Below are 27399 nucleotides of genomic sequence, written 5' to 3' on the forward strand. Positions count from 1 at the left end.
ATTGTCCTACACAAATATGGGTGGTACTTAATAGCAGAAACAGTAACAAGGGAATCTGGTGAGAGAGAAAAAGGAAAGAAGAGTGGCCGTTGGTTGCTGGTTTGGGTTATTTAAAGCCCAAGTTACAACAATGTAACGTCTCTTTGCCCCCCTTTCGTTACCTTCTGTAGTATTGTTATTACTACCATCCTACGTACTGTTACTTTTACCTCTAGCTGCATTACTTATCTTCTTATGCTAATAGCATTTATGTTGTTGGGTTCTTCCTGTTTCTTCCCTCGTGGAAACGAAAGGTAATTTAATGTTTTGTCTTTTCTCTTCTTTTCTTTTTACTCATTTTCAAAATCAAGTGAATTGAGTATACATTATTGTTGAGATGTTTTCTGTGTAAAAGGACATTTTTTCGGTGGACGATGTTAGGACAAAATCAGATAGTAACAAGTCTAGGTACCATCATCTTACATGTTTTATCTGGGGTCGTTTGTTTATTTAGTCCTTACATTTTGAATGCGAGAGAGTGATACTGAAATTCGTTTGTATAACGGCTAATCTTATGACCAATAAGGTTTAGAGTGAAATTTTGCTTCACTTGTGAGTAGTCTACTATTCTTGATTCAATATAGGTATGTTACCGACTTGCCAGGGTTAAACAAGTGGTATCAAAGTCAATGATTCGCTTTGGGAGTTAAGATGGTTTTTCAGACAATCCCAAGTATCATTTGTTCAGACAATCCCAAGTATCATTGTGGTATATGGAATTGCATCGATAGAATGCTTCGGGGGCTAACTAAATATGTAGCGGAGTAACTTCAACCATCTAGTGCGAAATATCCCCAAATAAGGGGGGTGATATATAATACACATGAGTACGTAAGCGACAACTCATAAAGTGTTGAAATCTCTTCCTATACAAGTAGAGATGGTCAACAGGAAGGGTTGACCCACCTTAGGCCCGACTCGACCCCTCCTTTACCCATGGCCATGCCCGAGTCCAGCATTATCTATTCGGCCCAGCCGTCCTTAGCCCACCCTAATGCTGACCCACCTTAGGCCCGCCCCTTGACCCTGCCTCGGGACGGTTTTGGGTCCGCCTCCGCCAAACTCGGCCCAACCCGTTCCCTCACCCGAGTTGTGCCCAGACTAACCTTTTCCGCCCCTCCTTGCCCGGATCAGGCCAAGCCCGCCCACCCGTTTGAGCTTTAACCAGCCCTACTTACAATTATCGCTACTTGTGTGAGCTGGGCCAAATCTAAGAGACTTGTCTTCACTGGGCTTATATCAACTATTTGAGTGAACAACAAGCCCAAAAAGTCGTTAATCCACATCCCACGTGTACATCATAACAGAAAATAAAAAACGAATATTTAAAAACCGTCCCTATTTCTTTTCTCCGCCTCCCCGCCAAATCCTCACTCTGTCTCTATCGTACTTCCACCTCACCATTATTTAAATTATTTTTCACCATTTTACTCACTTCTTAATCATTATTTTAATTAATCCACCAATCTAATCTCTCCATCTTTCTTATTCATTTTCAACTCAACTTATGTTAATTCATCTCTGACATCCCATCATCACCTTAATTACTAATTAATCCGTCGCCGTACGAGTATTAATTAATTAGTTGATTAGTTAATAGAACAAGTATTTAACGGGTGCAATTGGTTATCTCTAGGCAACTAAATTCCAATTCACTACTCGAGAATAAAATCTTGGTGGTTAAGACGGAGGTATAATAGTGGCCAGTAGTCTGGCCTTTAAAAAAAAGTTGAGAACAAGTAAAAACCCATGTCAAAATCACCGGCACCACCTGGGGATCCTACGTCGGGTTTCTCTGTTAAGATTGATCCCAGCGAAGATATTTCTTTTGCCAAGTCTCCATTGGAGAGTCAGAGAATATGGCGGGAAGCGAGTTATGATTTTGACAACTCTGCCCCTATGCCGCGAAAAGGTGTGAAAAAGGGTAGTAATAGCGGTAGTAGTGATGGTGGTGATGATGAAGACGATGACGTTTCAGATGAATTTGATTTTCAGAAGCATAGAGGGAAAGGAAACCCGAGTTTGACCCCGGTTTACGAGCGAGATGGTGAGTTGGTTCGAAGGCGTAGTGTCAGTGAAGATGGACAACATTTCGGTAAAGAAGGGGATCATGTAGTGCAGTGTACTTCAAACGCGTCGTTTCAGCAGAAGAGTACTAAGTCGGGTTTGATGAAGATGAAGAGCAAGTCCCGGCTCATGGACCCGCCTCCCGTTGTGGATAAGCGGTCTGGTCGGGTTGAGAACCGGTCTGGGATGTTAGGGAAGAGTATGGAGATTGAAGAAGATGATCCCTTTGATGATGATTTACCTGAGGACTATAAAAAGGGTAAAATTTCGATTTTTTTTGTCGTTCAATGGGTTTGTTTAATTTTGATTGTCGCCGCTTTGGTATGTAGTTTGGTGATTCGTAAATGGCGGGGTAAAACTATGTGGGGTATGCAATTATGGAAATGGGAAGTCATGGGTTTGGTATTGATTTGTGGCGGGTTGGTTTCGGGTTGGTTGATTAGGATTGTGGTGTTCTTCATTGAAAGGAACTTCTTGCTCAGAAAGCGGGTTTTGTATTTTGTTTACGGATTGAGGAGTTCCGTGCAGAAGTTTCTGTGGTTAGGGTGGGCTTTATTAGCATGGATTTTGATCTTAGATAAAAATATCGAGAAGGAGACGAAAAGTCAAGTCTTACCTTATGTGACGAAGATTTTGATTTGTTTTATGGTTGCGACATTGTTGTGGTTGATCAAGACATTGTTGCTTAAGGTGCTCGCTTTGAATTTCCATGTGACCGCGTTCTTTGATAGGATTCAGGACGCGTTGTTTAATCAATATGTTATTGAGACGCTGTCTAGACCGCCTTATCTTGAACTTCAGCAGATTCAAGAGGAGGAGGCTAGGGTTATGAGCGAGGTTACCAAGCTTCAAAATGCTGGGGTTCATATCCCTGCTCATATTCGGGAAAATTGCTTACCTAAGAGTCCATTGAGCGGGAAGAGCCCTCGAATTGGGAAAAGTCCGATGTCTAGTAAGAGACATGAACAGACAGATGATTCTAGTATTAGTATTGATCATCTTCATAGGCTAAATCAGAAAAATGTATCTGCTTGGAATATGAAGAAGTTAATGAGATCTGTGAGGAAAGGAGTTTTGTCTACTCTCGACGATCATCTTGATCCGAGAATGGAGGATGATACTGCAATGCAAATTCGTAGTGAGAAGGAAGCGAAAGCTGCTGCTAAGAAGATTTTCACTAATGTCGCAAAGCCGGGCTCTAGGTAATCTCTTTTTGTTATTCCCTTTTTTTTGGGTGCTAAAGAGGGGCTAAGCCCCGAAAATTAATTAATTGCTATTACACGGGGAATAGCTACCCCAAATATATTCTCCCGAAGGACAGTACGTAAATCATTAAAAGGTACGTCTAAGTGCGTTGGAGTGGTGCTAGAATTCACCCCTCTGTTGGCCAATAAATCCGCTGCCCTGTTAGCTTCTCTATGTGTGCTCCAGCTTGGTTACCCAATGAGTCTCCCTAAGCAAGTCTTGACATCTTAACAATAAATTTGAGATTGACGAAGTTTTCATAAATCACAATCAAGAATATTTAAGAAAATGGACAAATATATGTTGTTAGACTTAACACGAACTGCAGACAGTAAAATACTCTACAATCTGGTAATTAATGTCGTCTTTTCCGTGTTGTTTGGTCTAGGCATATCTATAAGGAGGATTTGATGCGTTTCTTAAGAGAAGAGAAGGCAAGCAGAACAATGCTTCTCTTTGAAGGAGCTGGTGACGGTAAAGGCATTAGCAAACGGGCACTTAAGAACTGGGTGGTAAGTGATCATATTGCGCGATCTCTTGTTTAATTAGCTATCAATGTCGTAACACATCTGTCTCTTAGGTTAATGTGTTTACAGAAAGGAGAGCTCTTGCGCTTTCTCTCAATGATACAAAGACAGCCGTAAACAAGCTTCACCATTTGGTGAATATCCTTGTTGGTATTGCTGTGATCATCATTTGGCTTCTGATTTTGGGTGTTCCGGTTACTCATTTCTTTGTCTTTGTGAGCTCCCAAATTCTTGTGTTGGCCTTTATGTTCGGTAACACTTGTAAGACTACATTTGAAGCAATCGTCTTTCTGTTCTTTATGCATCCGTTTGATGTAGGTGATCGTTGTGAAATCGAAGGAGTTCAGGTAGACTTTCACTCGTCCTATGTACATTTCTTCTGATTCGAGTAATTTCCCTCAAAAGTCTGATATTTTTTGTCTGACGTGTTTTGTTCGTAGATGGTTGTGGAGGAGATGAACATATTGACTACTGTCTTTCTCAAATTCGACAACCACAAAGTCATTTACCCGAATAGTGTGCTTGCAACCAAACCAATCAGTAACTACTATCGGAGTCCTGATATGCGAGAAACCATTGATTTGTCCGTCCACATTTCGACTCCTGTGGAAAAGATCTCTCTTATGAAAGAAAGAATAACAAGGTTAGGATGTTACGTAGCATCATTTCTCCAGAACGACAATGTTCACTACATGGTTCATGTAATGTTACCTATTTCACAATGCTGATCACCTATTTCACAATGCTGATCTTAGGTTGTGCAATGTGGCAGGTACATAGAACATAGGAAAGAGCAGTGGTACCCAGGGCCGAAGGTAATAATGAAAGACGTAGAAGACATGAACAGAATAAAGATAACGGTATGGGTGTATCATACAATGAACTATCAAAATATGGGAGAAAGGTGGGCTAGGAGAAGCCATCTTGTTGAAGAGATGATCAGGATCTTCAGGGACCTTAATATTGAATACCGGATGTTACCCACAGACGTTAATGTCAGAAACATGCCGGCTATAGTTTCCGACAGAGTACCATCTAACTGGACTCTGTGCGCGAGATGATCATAGGTGGAAGTCCGACCTCTGGTGACTTCTAAAGGTCATAATGTATTTCAATATATTATCTTCGTCCCAATTATTTGTTTACTTTTTTTTTTTTTGAGAAGAGTATTTTAATCAAAGGTAAACAAATGACGGGCACAAAGGACGGCCTCCCTAGCTTCATTGATTGAGTGGTTAATATATAACGCGGAGGTTAGGGGTCTAGACCTTGGCTATACCCTTATTTTTTGCTCCAAGATCCGTTATTGAGTGGAAGACGTGTTACACTTCGACCATGTTTTTGGGCTTTGGTATAAATACGACGCGTTACGAGGTGAGTTAGGGCCGTTTATATGTTTATTATGGGTGTAGTTGTGTGAGTGTATCAATTGGTTGTTTATATCTCCGTTGATGTATTGTACTTTGGTCTTATTTATAGTGCAAATGCCATATCACTAATAATTGCTTTTTGGTTATGCGCCGGTTTGGATGCAATTGGATTTCTCATCGGCTTGTTTGTATATAATTGAGATTCAAATTATTGGTATTAATATTCATTGCAATAACGGGATTATTTTTGTGTAATGTATTATTTAATCACATGCATGATAAAATGATTCTAAATTACATCATATACAATTTCACCTTCACTAGTCCAAATGAGTTTTAGACATGCTGATGTAGATCTTCGGAGAATCCACCCCAAAAGTTAGCTCAAAGGGGTGGTAGAGTCCAATATAAAAGCCTCCCACATGACCAATGTGGGACTCATGTTCCATCCCATGCAAATGAATCGTTACATTCCACCACGCTTTCGCAACCAGGTGTCCTCGTCTGTTGGCTTTGTGCTAGAACCTTCTAGCCCCGAGCGAACACTTCAATACCAGCACCACCTGCAGCGAGCTGTGTGCCAGGGCCGTCTCGGAGTTTTCGGGGCCCCTGTGCGAAATCTAAAGATGGGGCCCTATATAACATTTTACGAAACTATTTTATAAAAACAATGAAAAAAAGGGGCCCTATATAACATTTTACGAAACTGTTTTATAAAAACAATGAAAAAAAAGACATAAATGTTGGTATTGGGTTTTGAACTTGAGTCTTGTGTTTAAAAATCTACTTACTAACCACCAAGACACTAGCTTTCAATGAGTTTTTAAAGGCCCAAAGTTTATTTATCCTTATTTTACTTTGGTTTTCTGGGCTAAAAATTTTGGGGCCCTGTGCAGCCGCGCGGCCCGCACGGGCTCAAAGACGCCCCTGCTGTGTGCTAGAATTGTCTAAAGAAATTGAGAACAGGGAAGATGATGAATGATTATGTTGTTATTCAATGAATCAACGTAATACAAGACTCCTTCATATATACAACCTACACAATATAATCTCCTAAATAAAAGGTAACAAAATAACTAATTATAGGTAATACAATAATACAGCTAATTACAGAATATATTTCCCATAATCATCGTCTCAGAATATTGCATAATATTGACCATATCTCATTACTCCCCTTCAAGTTGGAGCATCCGGTGACCCAATGCCCAACTTGCCTTGAAGATATCGGAACGCAAATCCGGCCAAGGCCTTGGTAAAAAGGTCGGCTATCTGGTATTTGCTTCTTACGAAAAACGTCTTTACCGTCCCCTGCATAATATGGTGTCGAATGAAATGGCATTCCACTTCGATATGCTTGGTTCGATCATGCGACACCGGATTTTTGGCGATTCGTAGGGCTGCTTGATTGTCACACAAGAGTGTCATTGGCTTGACATGATCTACTCCTAATGACTTCAAAAAAGATTTTACCCATAACACTTCACTCGTCACAGCCCCTAAAGCCCTATACTCCGCTTCTGCCGTTGATTTCGCAACAGTAGTTTGTTTCTTTGCTCTTCATGTAATCGGTGAATTTCCAAGGCAAACAAAATATCCAGTAATAGACTTCCCAGTAAGAGGGCATTTTGCATAATCGGAATCCGAATAACCTCGTACTTGTAAATCACAATTACGATTGATAATTATCCCTCGTCCTGGCCCCCCTTTAATGTAACGAATTACCTTATACACGGCTGCCAAATGTTCCTGCCTAGGAGCATGCACGAATTGAGATAAAATATGTACGGCATAAACTAAGTCGGGTCTCGTAATAGTCAAATAAATTAACTTCCCAACTAATCTTCTATATTTCCTGGGATCATGTAGAAGCTCCCCTTCAGCTAGAGCCAAGTTATGCTTCGGCTGAATAGGAGTATCAATTGGCTTTGCACCTTCCAAACCCACTTCTTTTATAATATCTATCGCATATTTTCGTTGACAAATAAACATCCCCTTTGAACCTTCCGCAACTTCAATGCCTAAGAAGTATTTTAATTTTCCAAGGTCTTTTATTCCAAAACTTTGGTCCAAAAACTTCTTTAGACGAGTACTAGCTATGACATTATTACTCACAATTATCATATCGTCTACATAAACTAATATGCCAAGAAAAATTCCATCTTTATTGTAAGTGAAGAGTGAGTAATCAGCCAATGATTGGTGGAAGCCATACCTTGTCAACGATGTGGTCAATTTTTCGAACCAATTTCGCGAAGCTTGCTTCAAGCCATACAAACTTTTTCGCAACTGACAGACCTTATTCGAGCCACTGTCATCAAATCCCGGCGGCATTCTCATGTAAACTTCTTCATTTAAATCCCCGTGGAGAAAAGCATTGTTCACATCTAATTGTGCTATACTCCAATTTTTTGCTAATGCCACTGCAAGTAAACACCTTACACTTGCTATTTTTGCCACCGGAGCGAAAGTCTCGTGATAATCGAATCCTTCAATTTGGGTATACCCTTGAGCAACTAACCGTGCCTTATAACGTTCAATGGTTCCGTCCGTATTGTACTTGACCTTATAGATCCATCGACATCCGATAGGCCGTTTTCCTTTTGGCAATTCAACAACATTCCACGTACCATTGCTCTCAAGTGCTTGATACTCTTTCAACATGGCTTCTCTCCATTCGGGTATACCAGCAGCTTCACTATATTTTTGTGGCTCAACCACTGCATCAATCTTGCTCAAGAAACAATTGTGATTTTTCGAAAAACAATTATAAGTGACATAGTTACTCAAAGGATAACGAGTACCTCTTTGTTTGGATGAAGCTTGCGACGAGGGGACTGTCTTTGGGGGGTCTATTATCCTTGTCGACTTGCACAAGTAATCCTTCTTCCATGCCGGCTCAAATTTTTCGCGAGCTCCTCTTCCCATAGGTACAAAAGTAGCGGTATTGTCCGCATTCTCAGTGATGGTTTCACCATCTGATTGTTCCTGTTCAATATCAGGCTGTCCACTAGTTTCTGTTTCATGTTGAATTTCGTTTGGATCAAATTCATATTCGTCTGAAAAGGCTGCATCATCATTTGGAAAGGCTGCATGTTCCTGTTTTTCGTGACAAACAGGCTCTCTATTTGTGTGCTCATCACGGATGTCGCTAAACGGAAATACATCCTCTTATAATATCACATCTCTTGAATCGAAAACAGCCCCTGTTTTAAGATCGTATACCCTCCATCCCTTTTTGGTAGATGGATATCCGATAAAAATACATCGTTTCCCTCGCTCACTAAATTTGTCTTTCGGTCTCTCCTTGTTATGAACATAGCACAAACTACCAAATACTCGAATTGAGTCAAGTATGGGTCGCTCTCCGTATAAAACTTCATATGGAGTTTGGCCGTGTAACACATGTGTGGGGGTTCGATTTATCAAATACGCAGCGGTAACAATGCATTCTCCCCAAAAATCAAGAGGTAAATTACCTTGAAAACGGAGTGCCCTAGCTTTTTCTAAAATGTGGCGATGTTTTCGCTCTACCCTACCATTTTGTTGTGGGGTGTCTACATTGCTAGTTTGAAAAAGCATTCCGTTTTCATTGTAGTATTGTTTCAATGGACCCGAAAGAAATTCCGACCCATTGTCACTTTGAACAATTTTGACTTGTTTTCCAAATTGGGTTTTCACCATATTGCAGAAATTAATTAGTAATTGATTTACCTCACTTTTCTCACGCATAAGATAGACCCAAACTGCCCTGCTCTTATCATCCACAATGGTAAGGAAAAATTGTGCCCCACTTAAGCTTTTCACACTATATTTCCCCCAAATATCACAGTGTATAAGACCAAATAAAAAATCATTCCGTTTCTTATTCAACTTAAAACTTGACCGTGTTTGCTTGGCACGGCAACACGAATCACAAACGTCTTTAGAATTCCAACATAAATTCAAACCAATTAAACTAGAGAAAAGGGGTAACACACTACTAGAAGGATGTCCAAGTCTTTTGTGCCAAAGTTTTGCATCTCCACTTGCCTCGACTTTCGCTGCAGATTCCTTTCCTTGTCCTCTTAAATAATAGACCCCGTCTTTATGCTCCCCCGTCCAATCATAATCCTCGTAGAGAGGTCCTGTATAACACAATGATCGGAGTAAAAAGTCACTAAACAATTGTTTTCACGAATTAATTGTTGAACCGAAATTAAATCACATTGTAACGTGGGAACATAAAGAACGTCTTTCAAAACAAAATTAGAATTTATGGTCACTGTCCCGTGCTCACACGCAGCTATGTGGGAACCATTTGGCAGCCCCACTGTCGAGGTTGCTTTTTTTTTTTTTTCTATATTTTCAAGCAAATCTCGCCTTCCAGTCATATGATGCGAACATCCTGTGTCAAGGAGCCAACTTTCACAATTAATTTTCGTACCTTTGTCTTTCGAGCTACTTTCACCTTTGTTGGCAATCATGGCTCTAAACTGAAGGACCTCCTCTGCTGTTAATCCCAGGCCTGTCACATCTCCTCCGCTAACACCTGCTGCATTTGCACGTTCATAGTGTCTTCTGCCTCCACGGCCGCGTCCCCGACGTCCACGACCTCTTCCTCGACCTTGATTTTGATTTTCGGGTTTATTCCAGCAATATTCCTCGGTATGCCAAGGTTTTTGACAATAGGTGCAATAGAAAATTTCTTTGTCATCTTTCTTCTCGGTATTGCTTCGACCCTTTGGTGCACCATCTGAGACCTTCGCTGCCATGGCTGCGGCTCCCTCAATGGCGTCATCCTTTTCCGCTGTGGCAGCCCTATGGCTTTCTTCGCGAAGAACCAGTGAATAAGCTCTCGTCAGGGATGTGATCTCATCATCCATTAATAAATGGGAACGAATGTTCCCATAAAGACTATTATCGAGGCCCATAAGAAATTGGTGCACCTTCGAGAAAAAGGAACATACATCGGATGTACTACATCCAACTTTTTTTATTTTTTGAGCATATATGTATTTTTTTTGAGCTTATTGCCTCAAACTTTATTTGTTTTTGAGCATATGTATATTTCTTTGAGCATATTAAAGTTTATAAGTTAGATTTTAATATTTTTTCCGTCAAAACTCAAATTTAACTAAACTAATATGTAATATTTTTGAGTTTTATTGTAATTTTTTAGAGCTTAATTTTTAAGTGAATAAACTCAGAAACTTTATGTAAAACTCGAAAACTTTAAAATAAAACTCAAAAACTTGATTAGAATACTCAAAAACTATAGAATTGGAGGTAATACATCAGATGTATAATCCTCTTACTGGTGCACCTTCTCATCTTCTTTTTCTTTGCGAATTCCTTCTGCTGCTCCACAGGTACATGGATGTACCTTGCTATAATTTGCTAACTCGTCCCAAATCATCTTCATTTTGGTATAATAATCCGTGACGGATTGGTCTTTCTTTTGTTTGCAATCAGCCAACTCCGCTTTCAATTGATGGACCCGTGGAGCATTCCCAGTGGAATAACTGTCTCGTAATTCCTTCCAAATTTCTGCCACGGTTCCAGCAAAACTGATACTTGCATGGAGATCTTCTTCAATCGAACATCGTATCCATGATTTTAACATGGCATTGCACTGTCGCCATGCCACCGCTTCTAGCGTTTCTTCTTGGCCTTTGGACAAGACTGGCCTTTTCACATGGCCCTCGACAAAGGATAATTTATTCTTTGCATCGAGAGCGGTTTTGACCGCGTCGGCCCAAAGGTCATAATTCTTGCCATTAAATTTCTTTGAAACAAGTGAGAGATTTGTGTTCTCACTAGGATGCAAATATAAAGGTGAGCAAGGAGAAATTTGCTCTGGTTTGCTTCCATCAGGTTTTGTCATGATGAATGATGGATAAATAAATTTGTTAAATTTGTTGAATATTTGGAAAATTAATGAACCTGCTCTGGTGCCATAAAGAAATTGAGAACAAGGAAGATGATGAATGATTATGTTGTTATTCAATGAATCAACGTAATACAAGACTCCTTCATATATACAACCTACACAATATAATCTCCTAAATAAAAGGTAACAAAATAACTAATTATAGGTAATACAATAATACAGTTAATTACAGAATATATTTCCCATAATCATCGTCTCAGAATATTGCATAATATTGACCATATCTCATTACTGTCTAGCCCCGGGCGAACACTGCAATACCAACGTCACCATAGGGCCGAGGATGCAGTAGGTGGTGGTGTTCTCTGATACCTGGTATAGAGAACCCACCTCCAAAAGCTAGCTCAAAGGATGTTAAAGCCCAATTTTATATACATCCCACATCAAGCCTCCCACACGAGTACACGATTGATGTAGGACTCATGTCCCATACCATGCAAATGAATTGTTAGTTTGTTACACACAAAAAAATACGACGGAGTGCTACAACTCTTGTGGTCTTGGGCATCATCGCCATATATAATTCCACCATGAAATTCAGATTATCTGATCGATTTTTCCGGTCATTTTGTTTTATTTCAGCAATTTTTAGCCAATAAAACTTACAACATCTACGATCACGTAGCAAGGCAAATCAGCTAATGCAAGAAAAAGGTGGAACAAATGATCCAGAGCTAGCTAAGGAGTTCCAGTATGGGGACCTATGGTTATGGTTACATAAAGGAAAGATTTTCTGAAAAGAGGAAGAAAAAGCTCATGCCTACTGCCCCACATAAAGCTAGGGGCCTTTTCAACTCTGGAGAAAATTGGGTTCAATGCATACAAGGTAGATAATGTACAAGAACACGAAAATAACACTCCTCACACCCAAGTTTCAAATTAGTCACAATTAATACATTATTGTTCATAATAAATCAAAATAAAGTAATATGGTGCTAACATATATTGTTTCTTTCAATTAAAAAATTAATTAATGAAAAAATTTGTTTATTTAGTTGCTCTATTTACAACAAATAAACAAAAAGAATTACACGGTGTCAAAATGACAAAACATACAACTACCCATAGAGTTGGACACTAGGTCGGGCTGGGCTGCCGTTTAATGGCCTGCTAGGTAGTACGAACATTTCTCTTAATCAACCGTCCCGTGTCTGACGAGTGTCCTTGGTATTTTGGCACGTGTCATACGCGTGTCCTTGGTATTTGGACATCATTTAAGGTGAATGGTATTCTTTAGATGAGAAATGAATCGCCGAAAGAGATTGATTAGAATATTGGTTTAGCTGGGAAATGAAAACGAGTTCTAATCAAGGATTCAAGGCCAAGTTTGACTTTCACTTATTTAAATTTAATATCAAATATTTTTATAAAAATAAAATCGAACGTTTATAAATATTTTTTTTTTTTTTTAAATTTAAATAACGTGTCCCGTATCCTAAATTTCATGGGATGTCGTGTCATATGTTCGTGTCTGTGTTTATGTCCGTTTTGGTGATACCTAAATAGCCTGACATTGCATTGAAGACGATCGGCTGAGCCGGGCTGTTTTGTCTCCATATTGTCTGGCCCGTGTCCCCTTTTCGATTTTTACCGGCCAAGGAAGGTTGGGCCGGAAATCTTTGGCCCTAGTCCAACCCTGGTAGGGGCGCGGGTTGGGTTTTGGTCCTAGAAATGCTGATGGGGAGATTGGGGACGCATCGGGCCGAGCTGACTCGCATTATTATCCAACACTAACTACACATGAACGCCCTTTAATTAAAAAAAAAATCGCATATCAAATTAACGGAATTAAACAACACAAGTCGCACACCAAATGGTAAAGAGAAAGCAGAACCACCCCAAAGTACCGCCAGCAGTCTGGCTAAGTTACGGCGGAACATGCGGTGGTGGATCAAGTTGGAAGAGAGATAAGTATGCGGCGGTGGTTAATCTGACAGTATACACTATGAGCTTAGCCGGTAATTCTTTTAATATTTTAAACTAGTTTAATTTAATGAATTCCTTTAAAAAGTAATGATTATAATTGACACAAGAGTTTGTGTGGAATGAATATTTGGCAACTGTTTTTTATTTTGGTTTTGTTTTCCGTTTGTACTAATACAATTATGGGTTTTATGTTTGTGGATCCGTTTTGCACAAAATTTGCGTAAAACAGTTTTATGGGAGACTAAGAGTGTGTTTGGATTAAGTGATTTGGAGGGAAAAGAAATGGAGGGGGAGTAGGAATTTAAAATCACTTGTTTGGATAGCAAATAAGGGTGGAGAAAATGGAGGGAGAGAGATTTAGAGGGATCAAAATTTCTCTACAATAGGTAAAATTTGGAAGGAAACTTATCCAAACACCCATTCCCCAGTTGCCCTCTCCTTCCCTTACCTCCCTTTCTCTTCCCTCCTTCCCTCTCCCCTCCCTTTTCCTCGACTTTCGCTATCCAAACACACCCTAATTGATTAAGGATGTGTTTGGATTGAAAGATTTGGAGGTAGCATAATGGAGGTAGAGGGATTCATAGGGAAGGGAAATTAGCCATTTCCTGGTCCCAGCCGATCTATCCCCTCCAACAGACGAAAGATTTGGAAGGAAAATCACGTCCTCCGTTCCCCTCTCCTTTCTTTCTCTCATTCTCCCTCCCCTCCCATTCATCGTATTTTGATATCCAAAGAAGGCCTGACGTATATATTTGATTATAGAATTACATATTTAGAGAAGTTGATTTTGCTATGGAAAATATAAATTTGTCTCGTTTGGACTTGAAACGGTTTTTTGGAGAGTTGACATTCTTTTGATTGGTGTATTGTACAGAGTATTTGTAAATTGGATTGATGTGTAATTGTCATAAATCTTTGTTAAATTCATTTCTTGCTACAGGGCTGCAACTAAAGTGTATTTTTTTTCAAATAATTTTATGTCATCAACTCATTGTTGTTTATTCATCTTCTCGATGAGAATATAGTGCCGTCTCGTCACATTGGTCGTTTGCTATTTACTCCGTAGCTTTTACTTAGGGTGTTTGGATTGAGGTATTTGGAGGGAAAAGAAAGGGAGGGAGAGTAGGGGATTTGAAATTCCTTGTTTGGATAGCAAATGAGGGTGGAGGGAAATGCAGGGGGAGAGATATAAAGGGATCCAATTTCCCTCCTCCAAGCCTAATCAAAATCTCTCCACAATAGGCAAGATTTGGAGGGAAATTGTATCCAAACAACCACACTCCATTCCCCCTTCCCTCCTTCCCCCTCCCCTCCTTTTCCCTCCACTTTTGCTATCCAAACACACCCTTATGGTAAAGAAATTTGTGAAAAATTAAAATGGTAGATTTTTTTATTTTTCTGGTACGAATATTTGGTGATAAATCTACATATCAGCTTATTATGTTTGAACATAAATGAGCTGAAGAAGGCACTGGTTAATCACGGCTTGCTATGGTCAAACTTGTTGTTGAGTCCTCAACATCGGGCTTATAGAATTGGGTGCATGAGACCGGCTCACAAGCAAGTGAGGTTCCATCCTAAAACCAATTGGTGATAGGAAGAGTAACCCACTTACTTATAAGCTAGTCCCTTCACTATTATTCTACCGATGTTGGTCAATCCCCCTCACAAACATATGGGAAGAGACCTCAACACTTGTCCACGAAGGTTTCCCCTAGTGTTTACTTATAGCGCTCGCCATACGCCATTTGTCATGTTCATGCCGACTTCATCTGATCAGAAGTACCTTTTTGTCTAATGCGCCTAGTTAAACTAGTTCTGGCGGTTTTCTGTATGTTATATTCCTGGCAGCTTGTGCACCTTGACTTGGAACAAGTAATGTCTTCTTAGCATTCCGTACGAATCTTCAAAGAGTTAAACCCTTGACCTATGGGATTTCACAACAATTGATGATGTATTATCAAGATGGTTACTTGCCTATAGAAGAAAGGGCAATATATATTGTTTATTAACAACTACGGAGTAGTTATTTTTGTGGGTGTTTTTTATTGTACTTTGACCTTTAGAAAAGTTTATTATTTGCAAGTGGTTCTGTTTAACAAAAAAAATGGCTATTTGCTATATCCAGTGTTTCTTAAACTTTATTTTACTACAGGTTCTTCTTTTGGCTTGTATACTTGTTCTTAACCTTTGTGTTTGATCCTGTAATGAATGCTTCTGCATTCTTGCTTTCAAAGCACAAAGCAAGTTGTCTACAGAAGTAGTGAGAAATTGGTGATCAACACAAATGAGTCTAAACAATTTCCAATATTGATTTGAATTTCGATGATTGTTTTGAGAATCATCCAAGTTGATATCATTTATTTTTCTCTGTTGTTATCTGTTGACTACTAATCTGTGGTCATTTATCATTGCAAAAAAACTTCGCTGTTTGCTTCTGGATTGTGTGTAACATTATGGGAAATATCTTCAAAACACAGTTCTCATGCGGCGATGCCTTAGTCAATCGCTGCCTGGATTGCATTGGTGAAAAATGGGAGTATGTGAGTGAACTAGAGCAGAATCTTAAACGCTTGGAGACATCAGTTCATGAATTGGGAAGTTTAAAGAAAGATAAAATAACAAGCATTAGCATCGAAGAGAGGCAGGGAAAGAAGTGTTTGGATCAAGTACAACTGTGGCTTTCAAGGGTAGACGTCAAGATAGACAAAATTAAAAGGCTGTTGGAAAATCGCCAACGCGAAATAGCAAAACTGTGCATTGGAGGTTGTTGTTCAACAAATTATGTTTCTAGTTACAAGTTCGGGAAAAAGGTGGTAAGAAGATTGAAGGAAGTAGATGATCTAATAAAACAGGGAAAGGAGTTCAAGGAAGTTGCTACTATAGCACTTCCAGAAGCTTTGGTTGAGATTCCTTGTGAACCGACTCTGGGTTTGGAACTGAAATTAGACAGCATTTATAGCTACCTGTTGGATGAGGATGTTGGTATTGTGGGTTTGTTTGGTGAGAGTGGAGTAGGTAAAACTGCTCTCTTGATGCAGATCAACAACAAGATATGCAATGAAACCAGTTTCGATTTGGTGATTTGGGTCGCCATATCAAAGCAATTGAAGCTTGAGAACATACAGAGTCATATTGGAAAAAAGATCGGGTTTTCTGGGGACCTATGGATGAGCAAAAGCCTTTCTGAGAAAGCAGTAGACATTTTGAATGTGCTAAAGACAAAGAAGTTTGTGCTTTTATTGGATGGTATTTGTGAGTCAATTAGCCTCACAGAAATAGGGGTTCCTCTGAGAAACTCAAACATGTCTAAGGTAGTATTTACGACAAACATGGAGAAAATATGTAGCCAAATGCGTGCTCAAAAACTTGTTAAAGTTGAACCTCTGGGGCTTGAGGATTCTTGGAGACTATTCTCTGATATAACTGGCGAAGACACCTTTAATTCAAATCCTGAAATTTACGATCTTGCCAAAGAACTTGTTGCGGAATGTCGTGGTGTACCTTCTATCCTTGTCAAAATGGCTCACGACATGGCTGGCAAAATGACAGCTCTGGATTGGACAAATGCTGTTAAATCTTTGAAGAGGCCTATGTCCAATTCACAAGGTATGTGCAGTTTGGAGTTCTGTGCTTTCAGAATGCGTTTAGTTAAAACTGTTGGTAGTATTGTTTTTGGTGGGATTTCTGCATAAACTACTCAAACGACATGATAAAAATTACAGTATTTTTTCTGCCCTATTGATATTTGAAAAAACAGATAAAAAAAGCCCCTTTAGTAGCATTGTTTTTTTTGAGGGAGTTATTTTAAAATGTTGGAATAAAGAAAATGACGTGCTAATTTTTTTTTATGTTTTCTACAATGAAGTAGCAATCGTTCCTCGATGCAATTTTCGACACAATTATCAATGTGGATCATACAAAAAGTCAAAAACAGGCTCTTTCTGTATCTCACAGGATTAAGGTTGTGTATATCCTACCCCTTTATCTCGCCATATGCAGGAACCTTTGAGAGATTGCCGGATTGGGGTTATTTTGGTTTTTATTGATATTGAAAATGTGGTTATGAATTCTTATAATACATCTTCAAATGTTCAAGACCACCCTCCACGGAAGTAGCAGAATGAGAGGGGAGGCGAAAGAATGTATTGTATGACACTAACTCTAAATTATACTCCCTCTGTCTCGGTCATTTATTGTCCTTTTCCATATTAGGGTGTCTCAGTGAGTTGTTGTCCTTTCTATTTTAAGAATGAATTTGATGAACAATTTGATCATTCACACTCAATTTGTTCCACTTGGCATTTAGTAATTGGTCCATTCCTCTTTCATTGGTCTTTGTGCCAAAACCAAAGGACAACAATTGACTGGGACGGAGGGAGTATAAGATTGTGAACTGTGTACATCATGTGTGGTGCACCATCGATGTGCTGGTTGAGGAAGATATGAATGAGATAAATAAAGGGGACGAGTGAGAGAGGAGGACATGGATGGGAAACTGGAGAATTAGGGATGATATTCTGATAAAAAAATTGCTGTCAGAGATGAATATCAAATAATATAGGCTACTTCTAAATATCGAAGGAGTAATATTTTTGGTGTTTAGAATGAATAATCATTCTGTGTTTTTATTTATATTGTTTCTTCTGAGGTCATTTCTAAAATCTTTGTGCACAGAAGAAATAATAGAAAACATGATATCAATTGAAGAAGAAGAGGAGGAGGAATGTACAACCACCCTAAGAGCTAAATTAACCGATACAGATGTTGTATTTGGGAGGCCAATCACTGACAAGACAGTAAGGGAAATGCCACAGTATGCCAGTAGAACACAGATAACAGTCAGAGATTTAGCATTTGCAGCATTCGATAGAGAAACGGAAGGTGGCAAGGATGTTGAAGCTCGTGAATATGTGAATTGGCTAAAGATGAAACATGGGAATGGAGTTGTCACAACATGTCTCTTGTACAATGCCACCGGGTCAACCATCCATTTTTCGGGGCACAAGGATTGGAATGGGCACCTCAGTGAAGAGTTACATCCTAAGACGGTTGAGAATGGGCAGTGGGGTGTGTTTGCTCACGTGCATGACGACATTATGGTTGGCCGTAGTGGTTCAAGAGGAGCTATCGTTTACACTGGCAAAAATGCTTATGACAATGATTCTGACTGGATGTTTGCTTGGGACAATACATCAAACGATAATCAAGTAAATGCCAAGGTAATGATGTGATTCACACCAACACTGCCTATGAGAGCGTGAGACCAACCAATTAACCCTATAATCGAACGAGCAATACGCAAGGATATGGGTTGGTCTCACACTCTCACAGAAGACTCCTTATCTCTTTTTCTTCTCTTCTATTTTATAGTGCACATCTGACATCTTGTGGATAAATTACACCACAAAAACTTATGCGAGACGTTTTTACAGGTGAGACTAACCGATTACCTAGATTCACTATCTTGCTATTCTCCTCTGTTTTATAGTGCTCATCTGTTGAATAACTTCAATGATGAGTGTGACTGTTGGATGTCTGGTGTTAGGTTTTTACAGAAGTCAGATGGAAAGATCACTTCTTCGTATATTGGTCCCATATCTTCCGCTTATTGTCAGTCTCCAGTGCGTATTGTGAAGACACTCATGAAGGATGTGTCTCAAGAATTACCTTAGAGAATACTAGTGGACCCTTTTTTATAGCAAAATTCTCCTTGGATTTGGATTATTGAATAACTGGCATGCTTGTCATTTCATTTCGCGCTGTCAAATCTCTATCATACGAGTTTTGTTTAGCGTGTTTTGTAACAATTGGATATGATTTCGAAATGGTTGATACAACTTAAATCACAGAACAGTTTTGAGTCATTTTTGTGTGCATTGACTTTGACGAGAAATACGTCTTACGCAGTTACGCCATTACAAATTTTTGAGTGAGAGCCGCCGGAAATAGGAGTTCAGGCCTTTAGCTATCCAACAACTATACCGTATTTAATTGGTTTGAGGAAAAATGAGAAATGCGCATTTGAAATTCCATCCATGCTCTGCAAATGCAAAGGGTGGTATTTTGGAACCTTTTTATTATTTGTGATGAATGTATCTACGTAAGATCTAAGAGCAATGTCGTTGTTTCACGTAGCGACTTTGCTCTATACCCAACAACAAACACATATTTGCGTCGGAAAATTTGGCGGAGTTACAGTCGTTTCATGTAACTTTTCATTCTTGAGATTTACAATGTCTACCTCTTTTTACTATGATAGGATTACTAGGAATGTATTGGTTGGCATAATAAAATCAAGGATTAATTAACAGGAATAATCCAAACTATGGGGTGCCTTCCTATATTAATCCACACTTTGATTTAACCTACTATAATCCTCACAATAACACTCTCTTTCCCATAACACTTTTAGTCATCGGGCTACCTGTTAAACAGGTAACCTTTGTTAACCTCCACATTTGACTCTTCATTTTCTTATTTCGTCACAAATACTCATCATCAATCTTCTCTAACACACTCCCCCTTTCTTAACCTAATTTCATGCGATCTTCGTCACCAATCTTTCAATCGTTGCAGTAGAACGTTGATTTCCCATCTACAACATAATCTGGATCTCAAAGATGACAACTGTAAGTATATTATCCCATGAAAACTTAATTAATTTGTTGTATTTTTGTATCTGCTTAATTTGATTACTGATAGAAATAATTTGTGTTTATTTAGCTTTAATTTAATTGATTTAGTTGTAGTTTCATATTATCCAATTAATTGATTGATTGTTTATGGTCATTGTTTATGGTCATTGATGGATTCATTTTTCATGTTAATTTAGGTTAAACAATGGGAATATGTTACTTTGAAGTTGTTTATGGTGGTACTTTTAAAAAAACTGAAAATGGTTTTGGGTATACTGGTAGGCAGTTTAGGACAGTGGGTGTTGACCCAGACGAGTTATGTTGGTTTACCCTTCTTGAGGAGGCTGAAAAGTGTGACGGGTTTAGGAGAAATATTGATGGTATATTTTACATGAAACCTGGGGTAGGGTTGCAAAAAGCTGAGGATGATAAGGATGCTGGAGTGATTTGTAAAGAGGCGGTAAGTAGTAGGATGGTTGAGTGTTACATTGTTTTTGACAAGGATGTTCCTCAGTTAATGAACCTAATAAATGATTCTGCTCCCTCTCACACTACAACAACTGTAGTCAAATGTCCCCAAAAGTTGACCCCTAAGAGGAAGAATACTGTAAAGGACAAAAAAGGACCACAATATTCAATTCCAACTTCTAAAACCCTAAAAGAATCTATAAAAAGATGCTCTCAAAAAGATAATGCCCTCTCTCACACCACACAAACTGAACTTCTTCCTAAAAAAATCTACTACACACACTCCTAAAAACACTCCTGAAGTTCCTGATCTAGCTAATCCAACCAAACAAACCAGCTGTTTAGATTATGGTGAAACCTCATATGATTGCAATGATCTTAGAATAGTAGATTTCTTTGATACTTATGAGGAAGAAGCAGATCAAGCTGGGATTAATGTCATTGAAGACTTTGAGTGGGATGACTTGAGTGAGAGTGATGACCCTGGATATGAGCCTGGTAATGAAGATGATGATTTCTGAGATGATGAAAGTAATGATGATAAGGATGAGGATGATCTTTGTAAGTGATGATGAGTTTAATGAATCGATGAGGTGAATGAATTTGGTGAGGTGACTACAATGGTGAGGTGAATGAATTCGATGAGTTCAATGAGGTTGTTGAGAATTTAATTGAGAATGAAGTGTTATCGGATGGGAACTCGGATGAGGAGGTGGTCCTAGCAAGGAAAAGGTTAAGAAGTGGAATGCTAATGCTTTGAGAATTGCAAAGCAACTTGATTAGAAGCATCATCTAAAGCTTTGGCGATCAAGAGAAGAATGTCACTGTTGATAATACAGTTGCTGAAAATGAAGGGAGAGTGAGTGATTATGACAACAGTGGAGATGAAATCCATACTCCTATGAAAGTGATGATGAACCTGTTCCAGGTAAGAGGAAAAATTCTTGTGTTCCTGTAGTTGATGAGAAATCTGATTTCAGTAAACTTAGATGGTCTGTTGGCATTAGATTTCCAAATAGGGAGGTTTTCAGGAAATGTGTTACAAGGTATGCTATAGCTCAGGGTAGAAATTTAACTTTTAATAAGAGTCATAAGGCAAGGGGTCAAAGGCTAGGAGTTAGGTGTGTCCCTGGTTGTCCATTCAAATTATATGGAAGTTGGGATAATGCAAGTGCTTGTATACTTGTGAAATCTGTTGATCCTCACCACACTTGTCATAAAAATATGGAAAGAAATAGGCAATTGAAGTCAAGTTGGTTAGCTAAGCAGTTTCTTGAAGTTTTCAAAGCTAGGCCTCATTGGCCAGCTTCTGAAATAATTGAGACAGTGAGGAGAGCTTATAAAATCATCATCAAAAAAGGGTTTGCATATAAGGTTAAGTACTTTGTTTATAAGATGTTACATGACTCTATGAAAGAGCACTACATCAAACTTGGGAGTTATATTCAGGCTCTCAGAGATGAAGAGCCAAACAGTGTGTTTATCTTGTCTACAATTCCAGAAAAAATTCCAGTATTTCATAGGTTTTTTGTATGCTTTGATGCATTGAAGCAAGGTTGGGTAAGGGGTTGTAGGAAGGTGTTGTGTGTGGATGCCTGCTTCCTGAAAACTTTCTTGGGAGGGCAATTGATAGTCGCACTTTGGAAGAGATGCAAATGAACAAATGTATCCTCTTGCCTGGGCTATAGTAGAAGGAGAAAACAATGATAGCTACGAGTGGTTCTTTCAACAATTGAAGAACACCCTAGGAGAGGCAAATAGTGAGGGTTGGACTATCATTTCAGATCAGCATAAGGTAAGACCATATCCTCTGACTATTGAACCATTCTGTATCATGTTCTCCAATGTTAATTTCTGATTTATTTAATATTGCTTATATGTTTCATGATGTGTAGAGCATAGTTACCATGGTTGCTCAGGAATTTCCAAAGGTTGAACATAGGATTTGTGCTAGGCACATATTTGCCAACTGGCACAAATCCTATAAAGGTGATGAAATGAAGCTATTGTTTTGGAGTTGTGCCAAAGCATACAATATGTCTGACTACAACTTGGCTTTGGATGAGTTGAGGGAGGTTGATCCTAAGGCGGCGAGATGCTTTTGTAGCTTGTAATCCATCTTTGTTCGTAGGGCTTTTGTGGATACCACAACCAAGTGTGATGTCATTGTTAGTAATATGGCTGAAACATTCAACGCTTACATCATAGAAGCTAGGTCTAAGCATTTGATCTATATGCTTGAAGACATAAGATCAGCCATGATGAAGAGATTGGCAGTTAAGAAAGCTGAAATGGAGAGGAAAGCCATCACTGTATGTCCAAGAGTTCAACAAAAACTAGAAGAGGAGAAAGAGAAAAATGCAGAGTATTATGTGTTACCATCATCGCCCATCTGTTTTCCAAGTGAAAATTGGCATAGATGAGGTAAGTGTGAACTTAGAGAAGAGAACTCGCACTTGTAAAAATGGGACTTGATTTGGGATCCCATGTAGTCATGTCTTTGCATGACTATTTTTGACATCCATGGTCAGCCAGAAGACTATGTGATTGACCTGTACAAAAAAGAGGCATACCTTAGAGCTTATAGTGAGCCCATTGTCCCTTGTCCAGGTCAAAAATATTGGCCAAAGGTTGACCTACCTTTAAATCCCCCTCCCATCAAAGTTGGCCCTGGCAGGCCAAGGAAGAAGAGAAGAAGGGATCCTCATGAGGATCCAAAAAAAAGTGGGAGGTTGACTAAGCATGGGATTGATATGACTTGTTCTGTTTGCAAGTCCAAATCACATAACAAAAGAAAATGCCCAGATAAGGACAAGGTATTGCCACCACCACCAAAAAGAGGTAGGAGTAGACCTAGGAGTCTTTGTGATCGCCATCGCTGTGCCAGTCGATGTTCGATGAACACTGCTTCTAAATCTCACCATGGGGCAACTGCTCAGCCAACAAGATTGAGGAGGGGTGGAAGACGTATAAGAACAAGTAGGGGAGGAAGAGGAGGTGGTAGAGGTGGTGGGAGAGGGAACAGAGGTGGCAGAGGACAGGTAACATTGATGCTCAAATCTCTTTGTCTTTCTTTTGCTTCAACAATAAGGACTGCTATCTATAACATTGTTTTCCTTTCAGGCACCCCAAGGTGTTGGAGTTCTAATAGATGGTCAGGGAAATGCCTTCACTAACCCACCAGGCAATAAGAGAGGACCAAGAATGATACAGGAAGCTCCAACTTCAGTTTCAAGTCAGCCCACTCAAGCATCAATCAACAAGCCCTAAAGTGTTGGTTGTAGTTATGTATAAAAGTTAGTATGCTAAGAACACTTCTAGTTATGGCAGTATGTTAGGTTTTGGCACATCGATTTATGGCAATAATGATTATGGCGATATGTTGGCTTTTGGCATGTATTTGCAAACTTACGGTTTTCGCTTGTAATGAATGTCAGTGAACAATGGCATTATTTTCCAATCAATGTCAAACTTTTCATTACAACATCAAAAGCTATTACATTGAACTTCAATCCTTAATTTTAGCTATTACATTGAACTTCAATCCTTAATTTCTACTAAAACGCAGACAAATTGCAAAAAATATCCATTACAACCTCAAAAGCTATTACACTGAAATAACATTACTTAGTTCATAGGAGTTCATATCCTACTAAAACAAAGACAAATTGCAAAAAATATCCGTGAAACAATTAACACAATCAAAGCAATCTTCTCCCCTTTACTATGTTTCCTAACTTCATTCCTTAATTCCACTACCAGCTTCTTCAAATTCTCCTTCTTATCCTCCAGCTTTTTCACTTTCTCTTTCAAAATCAATTCTCGAAATCGTCAGATTCAAATCCTCTTGCGCCAGAATTTTTCCCAAATAAGTAATCATCCTCAAATTGAAATAGCCCATAATCATTATCCTACATGATGAGGGAAACTAAGACCTTCAAAATCAATTCAAAATCAATTTAATTACTAAAATTAAATACAAACAAATTAAATTTCTTACTGGCCAAAAAGGACACCCATAAAAATTCCTGCTTACATGTGAACCATTCTTAATCGTCTTCAAAACTGCCCTTAAATTATGCTTGCAAAAAACACCATCATTCACTTTTGAATTACTTGAACTTGCATATGATAACTTCTTCTTCATTGATTTTACAGAGATAGAAAGAGGGATGAAGAGCTTAGTATCGGAAAAAAAAGGTAGAAGAATAAGGGGAGTGAGAGACAAGAGAGAGAGAGAGAAAAAAAGAGAGAGAAAAAAAAGTTGCAGAAGAAAGGAGGAGTGTCGAAGGAAAATGGGGGTTTTAATAGAAAGATTAAGAGTGACCGGTTTCAACAGGTCAAAAAAATGACTAAGTGTGTTATGGGGAAGAGAGTGTTATTGTGAGGATTATAGTAGGTTAAATCAAAGTGTGGATTAATATAGGAAGGCACCCCATAGTTTGGATTATTCCTGTTAATTAATCCTAAAATCAATGTAGTTATATTGTTAACACTGCCAAATTAGAGGTTTTAATAAGTCCTTAATTTTGGGTTAGTGCCTCGATAACGTCTATTGACAAAGCTGTTGAGCTATTTTACAACTTATTGAGTTTAATAATTATTCTGTTAAACTCAATAACTTTGTACTATAGCTCGATAATTTTGTTAATAAAGCTCGACAACTTTGTAACAAAGCTCAACTACATTGAATAAGTTGTATAAACAACCAGTTGTATAATACATTAACTGAAAGTTTACTAGACAAAGAATGGTCCCAAAGTCGGAATCCACATTTATTTGGTGGTTGGCCCATGATTATCGAATTAATTACATACTCCCTCCTATTCTAGATAAACCTCCCTATTCATGGGGGACACTAGAATTAAGGAGAGGGATTAAAATAAGGTGAAGTATTATAGTGGAGGTTGATAATTGGAGAGAGGGAAGTTATTGTGGGGTAAGTTGATTAAAATAAGTATTGTGATGGGTTGAAGTGGGGTATTGTTGTGGGGTAAGGTGATTAAAATAAGTATAAAACTTTACTAAATAAGGAAATAGGGAAGGTATTGTGAATAGATGAAAAAGGAAAGTTGGAAGTTTATGTAGAATAGGAGGGAGTATTTATTAGACAAGTTGCCTTTGCTGTGGGAAATTAAAAAATAATGGAGAACAAATTTGTCTCTTGTCGACTTGGAAAATAATACAGGAATATTGTTTGTTGGGGTTTTTGTTACAAATGATATAAAATGCAAAGACACACAATATTTTGTTATGGGATTAACCCACAACCCAACCTTATATTATTATTCTTCAAACACTAACAATAATACAATCTCAATCTTCCAACACTTAGCAACTAGCTAAGATTTCAATCTATGGTTAACTCGGGATATTAAGCACACACTCTTGTTTTCAACATAACTAGTGATGACCTTTATATACAAGGTCCAAGTCCTAACTCTAATATAGCCACATTAAGAGCCTTAATGTCTTACTAATCTAACTCCTAACATTTACACTTAGTAACATATAGTATTACTTAAGAATAACATTAGTAGCCTATCTACAAACTAGTAACCATTAAAGACTCTAAATGCTATATTCAAAACCTCGACTTTAACTTATGCCTTGGATTAATGTTGGGATTACTTTTCCAACAAACCTCCCCTTAAGCCCAACATTACTTTGGACTTGTCATCATCGAGCGGAGCGATCCAACCTTTTCTTGGAAGCACTTCCCCTTCACTTGAGAGTACATCCCTTTGAACTAACCCATCTTCAACACACCCTCCATCAAATGTGAATAAGTTAGTTTTTCCTTTTCTACCTTTGAGAATCACCTTACCATTTTTAGTGACCTCCAAAACACCATTCCTAACATGAATGGTACAACCCAATCCATCTAATCTACCCATTGAGATTAAATTTCTATTAGTGTTTGGTATGTATCTAACATCACCAAACCTTCTAACTTGGCTTTCATGAAGTCTTACCTTAACCTCACCAATCCCTTCAATCTTTGCCTTTTCACAATTTGGCAAACTAACCATCTTTCCTTCACATTCTTCATAAGAAGAAAATCACTCTCTTCTTCCACATATATGATAAGAAGTTTCCGAATCTAACACCCAACTCTCCTTAGGTTCCTTTTCCCCATGAACCATTAAGATCTCACCATCATCAACTTTTGCCATAGCTGTAACCCCACTAGCACGAGTCTTTTTCAACTCTTTTAAATCTTCTTTAGCCTTATGACATACAGTTTGTATATGCCCTAACTCATCACAGTAGAAGCACTTGATATTAGGATTGTGCTTTTTCCAACCGCCCTTCTTCTTGCCACAATATTTACCCACAAAAGCTCCTCCATCACTTGAAGAGTCACCACCTCCTTGCTTCATCAACTTTTCGAACTCTAGTAAAACTACAACGGTTTCATCTAAGGCCAATGTTGTCTTCCCCACAAGTAAACTAGTAATAACCGTATTATACTTTTTGGGAAGAGACGCCAACAACATTATTGCCTTATCTTCTTCTTTGAATGTCTCATCCAAACTCGCCAATTGGGTGATCAAGCCATTGAACTTGTTTAGATGGTCCCTCAAATCACCGTCATCTACCATCTTGAGCTCAAATAGATCTTTCTTCAAAAATAGTTTGTTAGTCAAGGACTTCGCATTATAAATGCTACATAACTTGGTCCACAACTCCTTAGGATTTGTCTCCTCTAACACACTATACTTGATTTCTGGTGCAAGGGCTAACTGGATTGTGCTAACCGCGCGCAACTTCATGTCCTCCCATTTGAGAACTTGAACATCATCGGGCCTTTTATCTTCAAGCGCCTCATACAACCCGTGTTGTATGAGAACATCCTTTATCATGCTTTGCCATAACGAGAAATTGTTTTTGCCATTAAACAACTCCATTTCAAACTTTGTACCAAAACTTTTCTCCATCGAGTCGTAGCTCTGATACCACTTGTTGGAGTTTTTGGTACAAATGATATAAAATGCAAAGACACACAATATTTTGTTATGGGATTAACCCACAACTCCACCTTGTATTATTATTCTTCAAACACTAACAATAATACAATCTCAAATCTTCTAACACTTAGCAACTAGCTAAGATTTCAATCTATGCTTAACTCGGGATATTAAGCACACACTCTTTTTTTCAACATAACTAGTGATGACCTTTAT

At 38.5% G+C, this 27399-nt stretch overlaps 3 protein-coding genes across 3 annotated transcripts; 2 read left to right on the plus strand and 1 right to left on the minus strand.

Annotated features, from left to right (window-relative positions):
* The first annotated feature begins 1788 nt into the window (after positions 1-1788).
* Positions 1789-4939, plus strand: LOC141587184 (mechanosensitive ion channel protein 8-like). The gene is made up of 5 exons (XM_074408629.1): positions 1789-3308; positions 3740-3863; positions 3932-4225; positions 4319-4521; positions 4651-4939. The coding sequence occupies exons 1-5, from the start codon at positions 1789-1791 to the stop codon at positions 4937-4939; spliced, it is 2430 nt and encodes an 809-aa protein (XP_074264730.1).
* Positions 4940-6220: 1281 nt separating this feature from the next.
* On the minus strand, positions 6221-11229 carry LOC141610110 (uncharacterized). Its single transcript, XM_074428603.1, has 3 exons — positions 10554-11229; positions 9675-10176; positions 6221-9375 (listed from the first exon to the last, which is right to left on the minus strand). The coding sequence occupies exons 1-3, from the start codon at positions 11112-11114 to the stop codon at positions 8420-8422; spliced, it is 2019 nt and encodes a 672-aa protein (XP_074284704.1). The 5' UTR covers positions 11115-11229; the 3' UTR covers positions 6221-8419.
* Positions 11230-15562: 4333 nt separating this feature from the next.
* LOC141587201 (putative disease resistance protein At4g10780) lies at positions 15563-16801 on the plus strand. Its single transcript, XM_074408651.1, has one exon. It carries the CDS (start codon positions 15563-15565, stop codon positions 16799-16801), a length of 1239 nt encoding a protein of 412 aa, XP_074264752.1.
* Positions 16802-27399: the final 10598 nt, after the last annotated feature.

The sequence above is a fragment of the Silene latifolia genome, chromosome 1, assembly GCF_048544455.1.
Source record: "Silene latifolia isolate original U9 population chromosome 1, ASM4854445v1, whole genome shotgun sequence".
NCBI lineage: Eukaryota > Viridiplantae > Streptophyta > Magnoliopsida > Caryophyllales > Caryophyllaceae > Silene > Silene latifolia.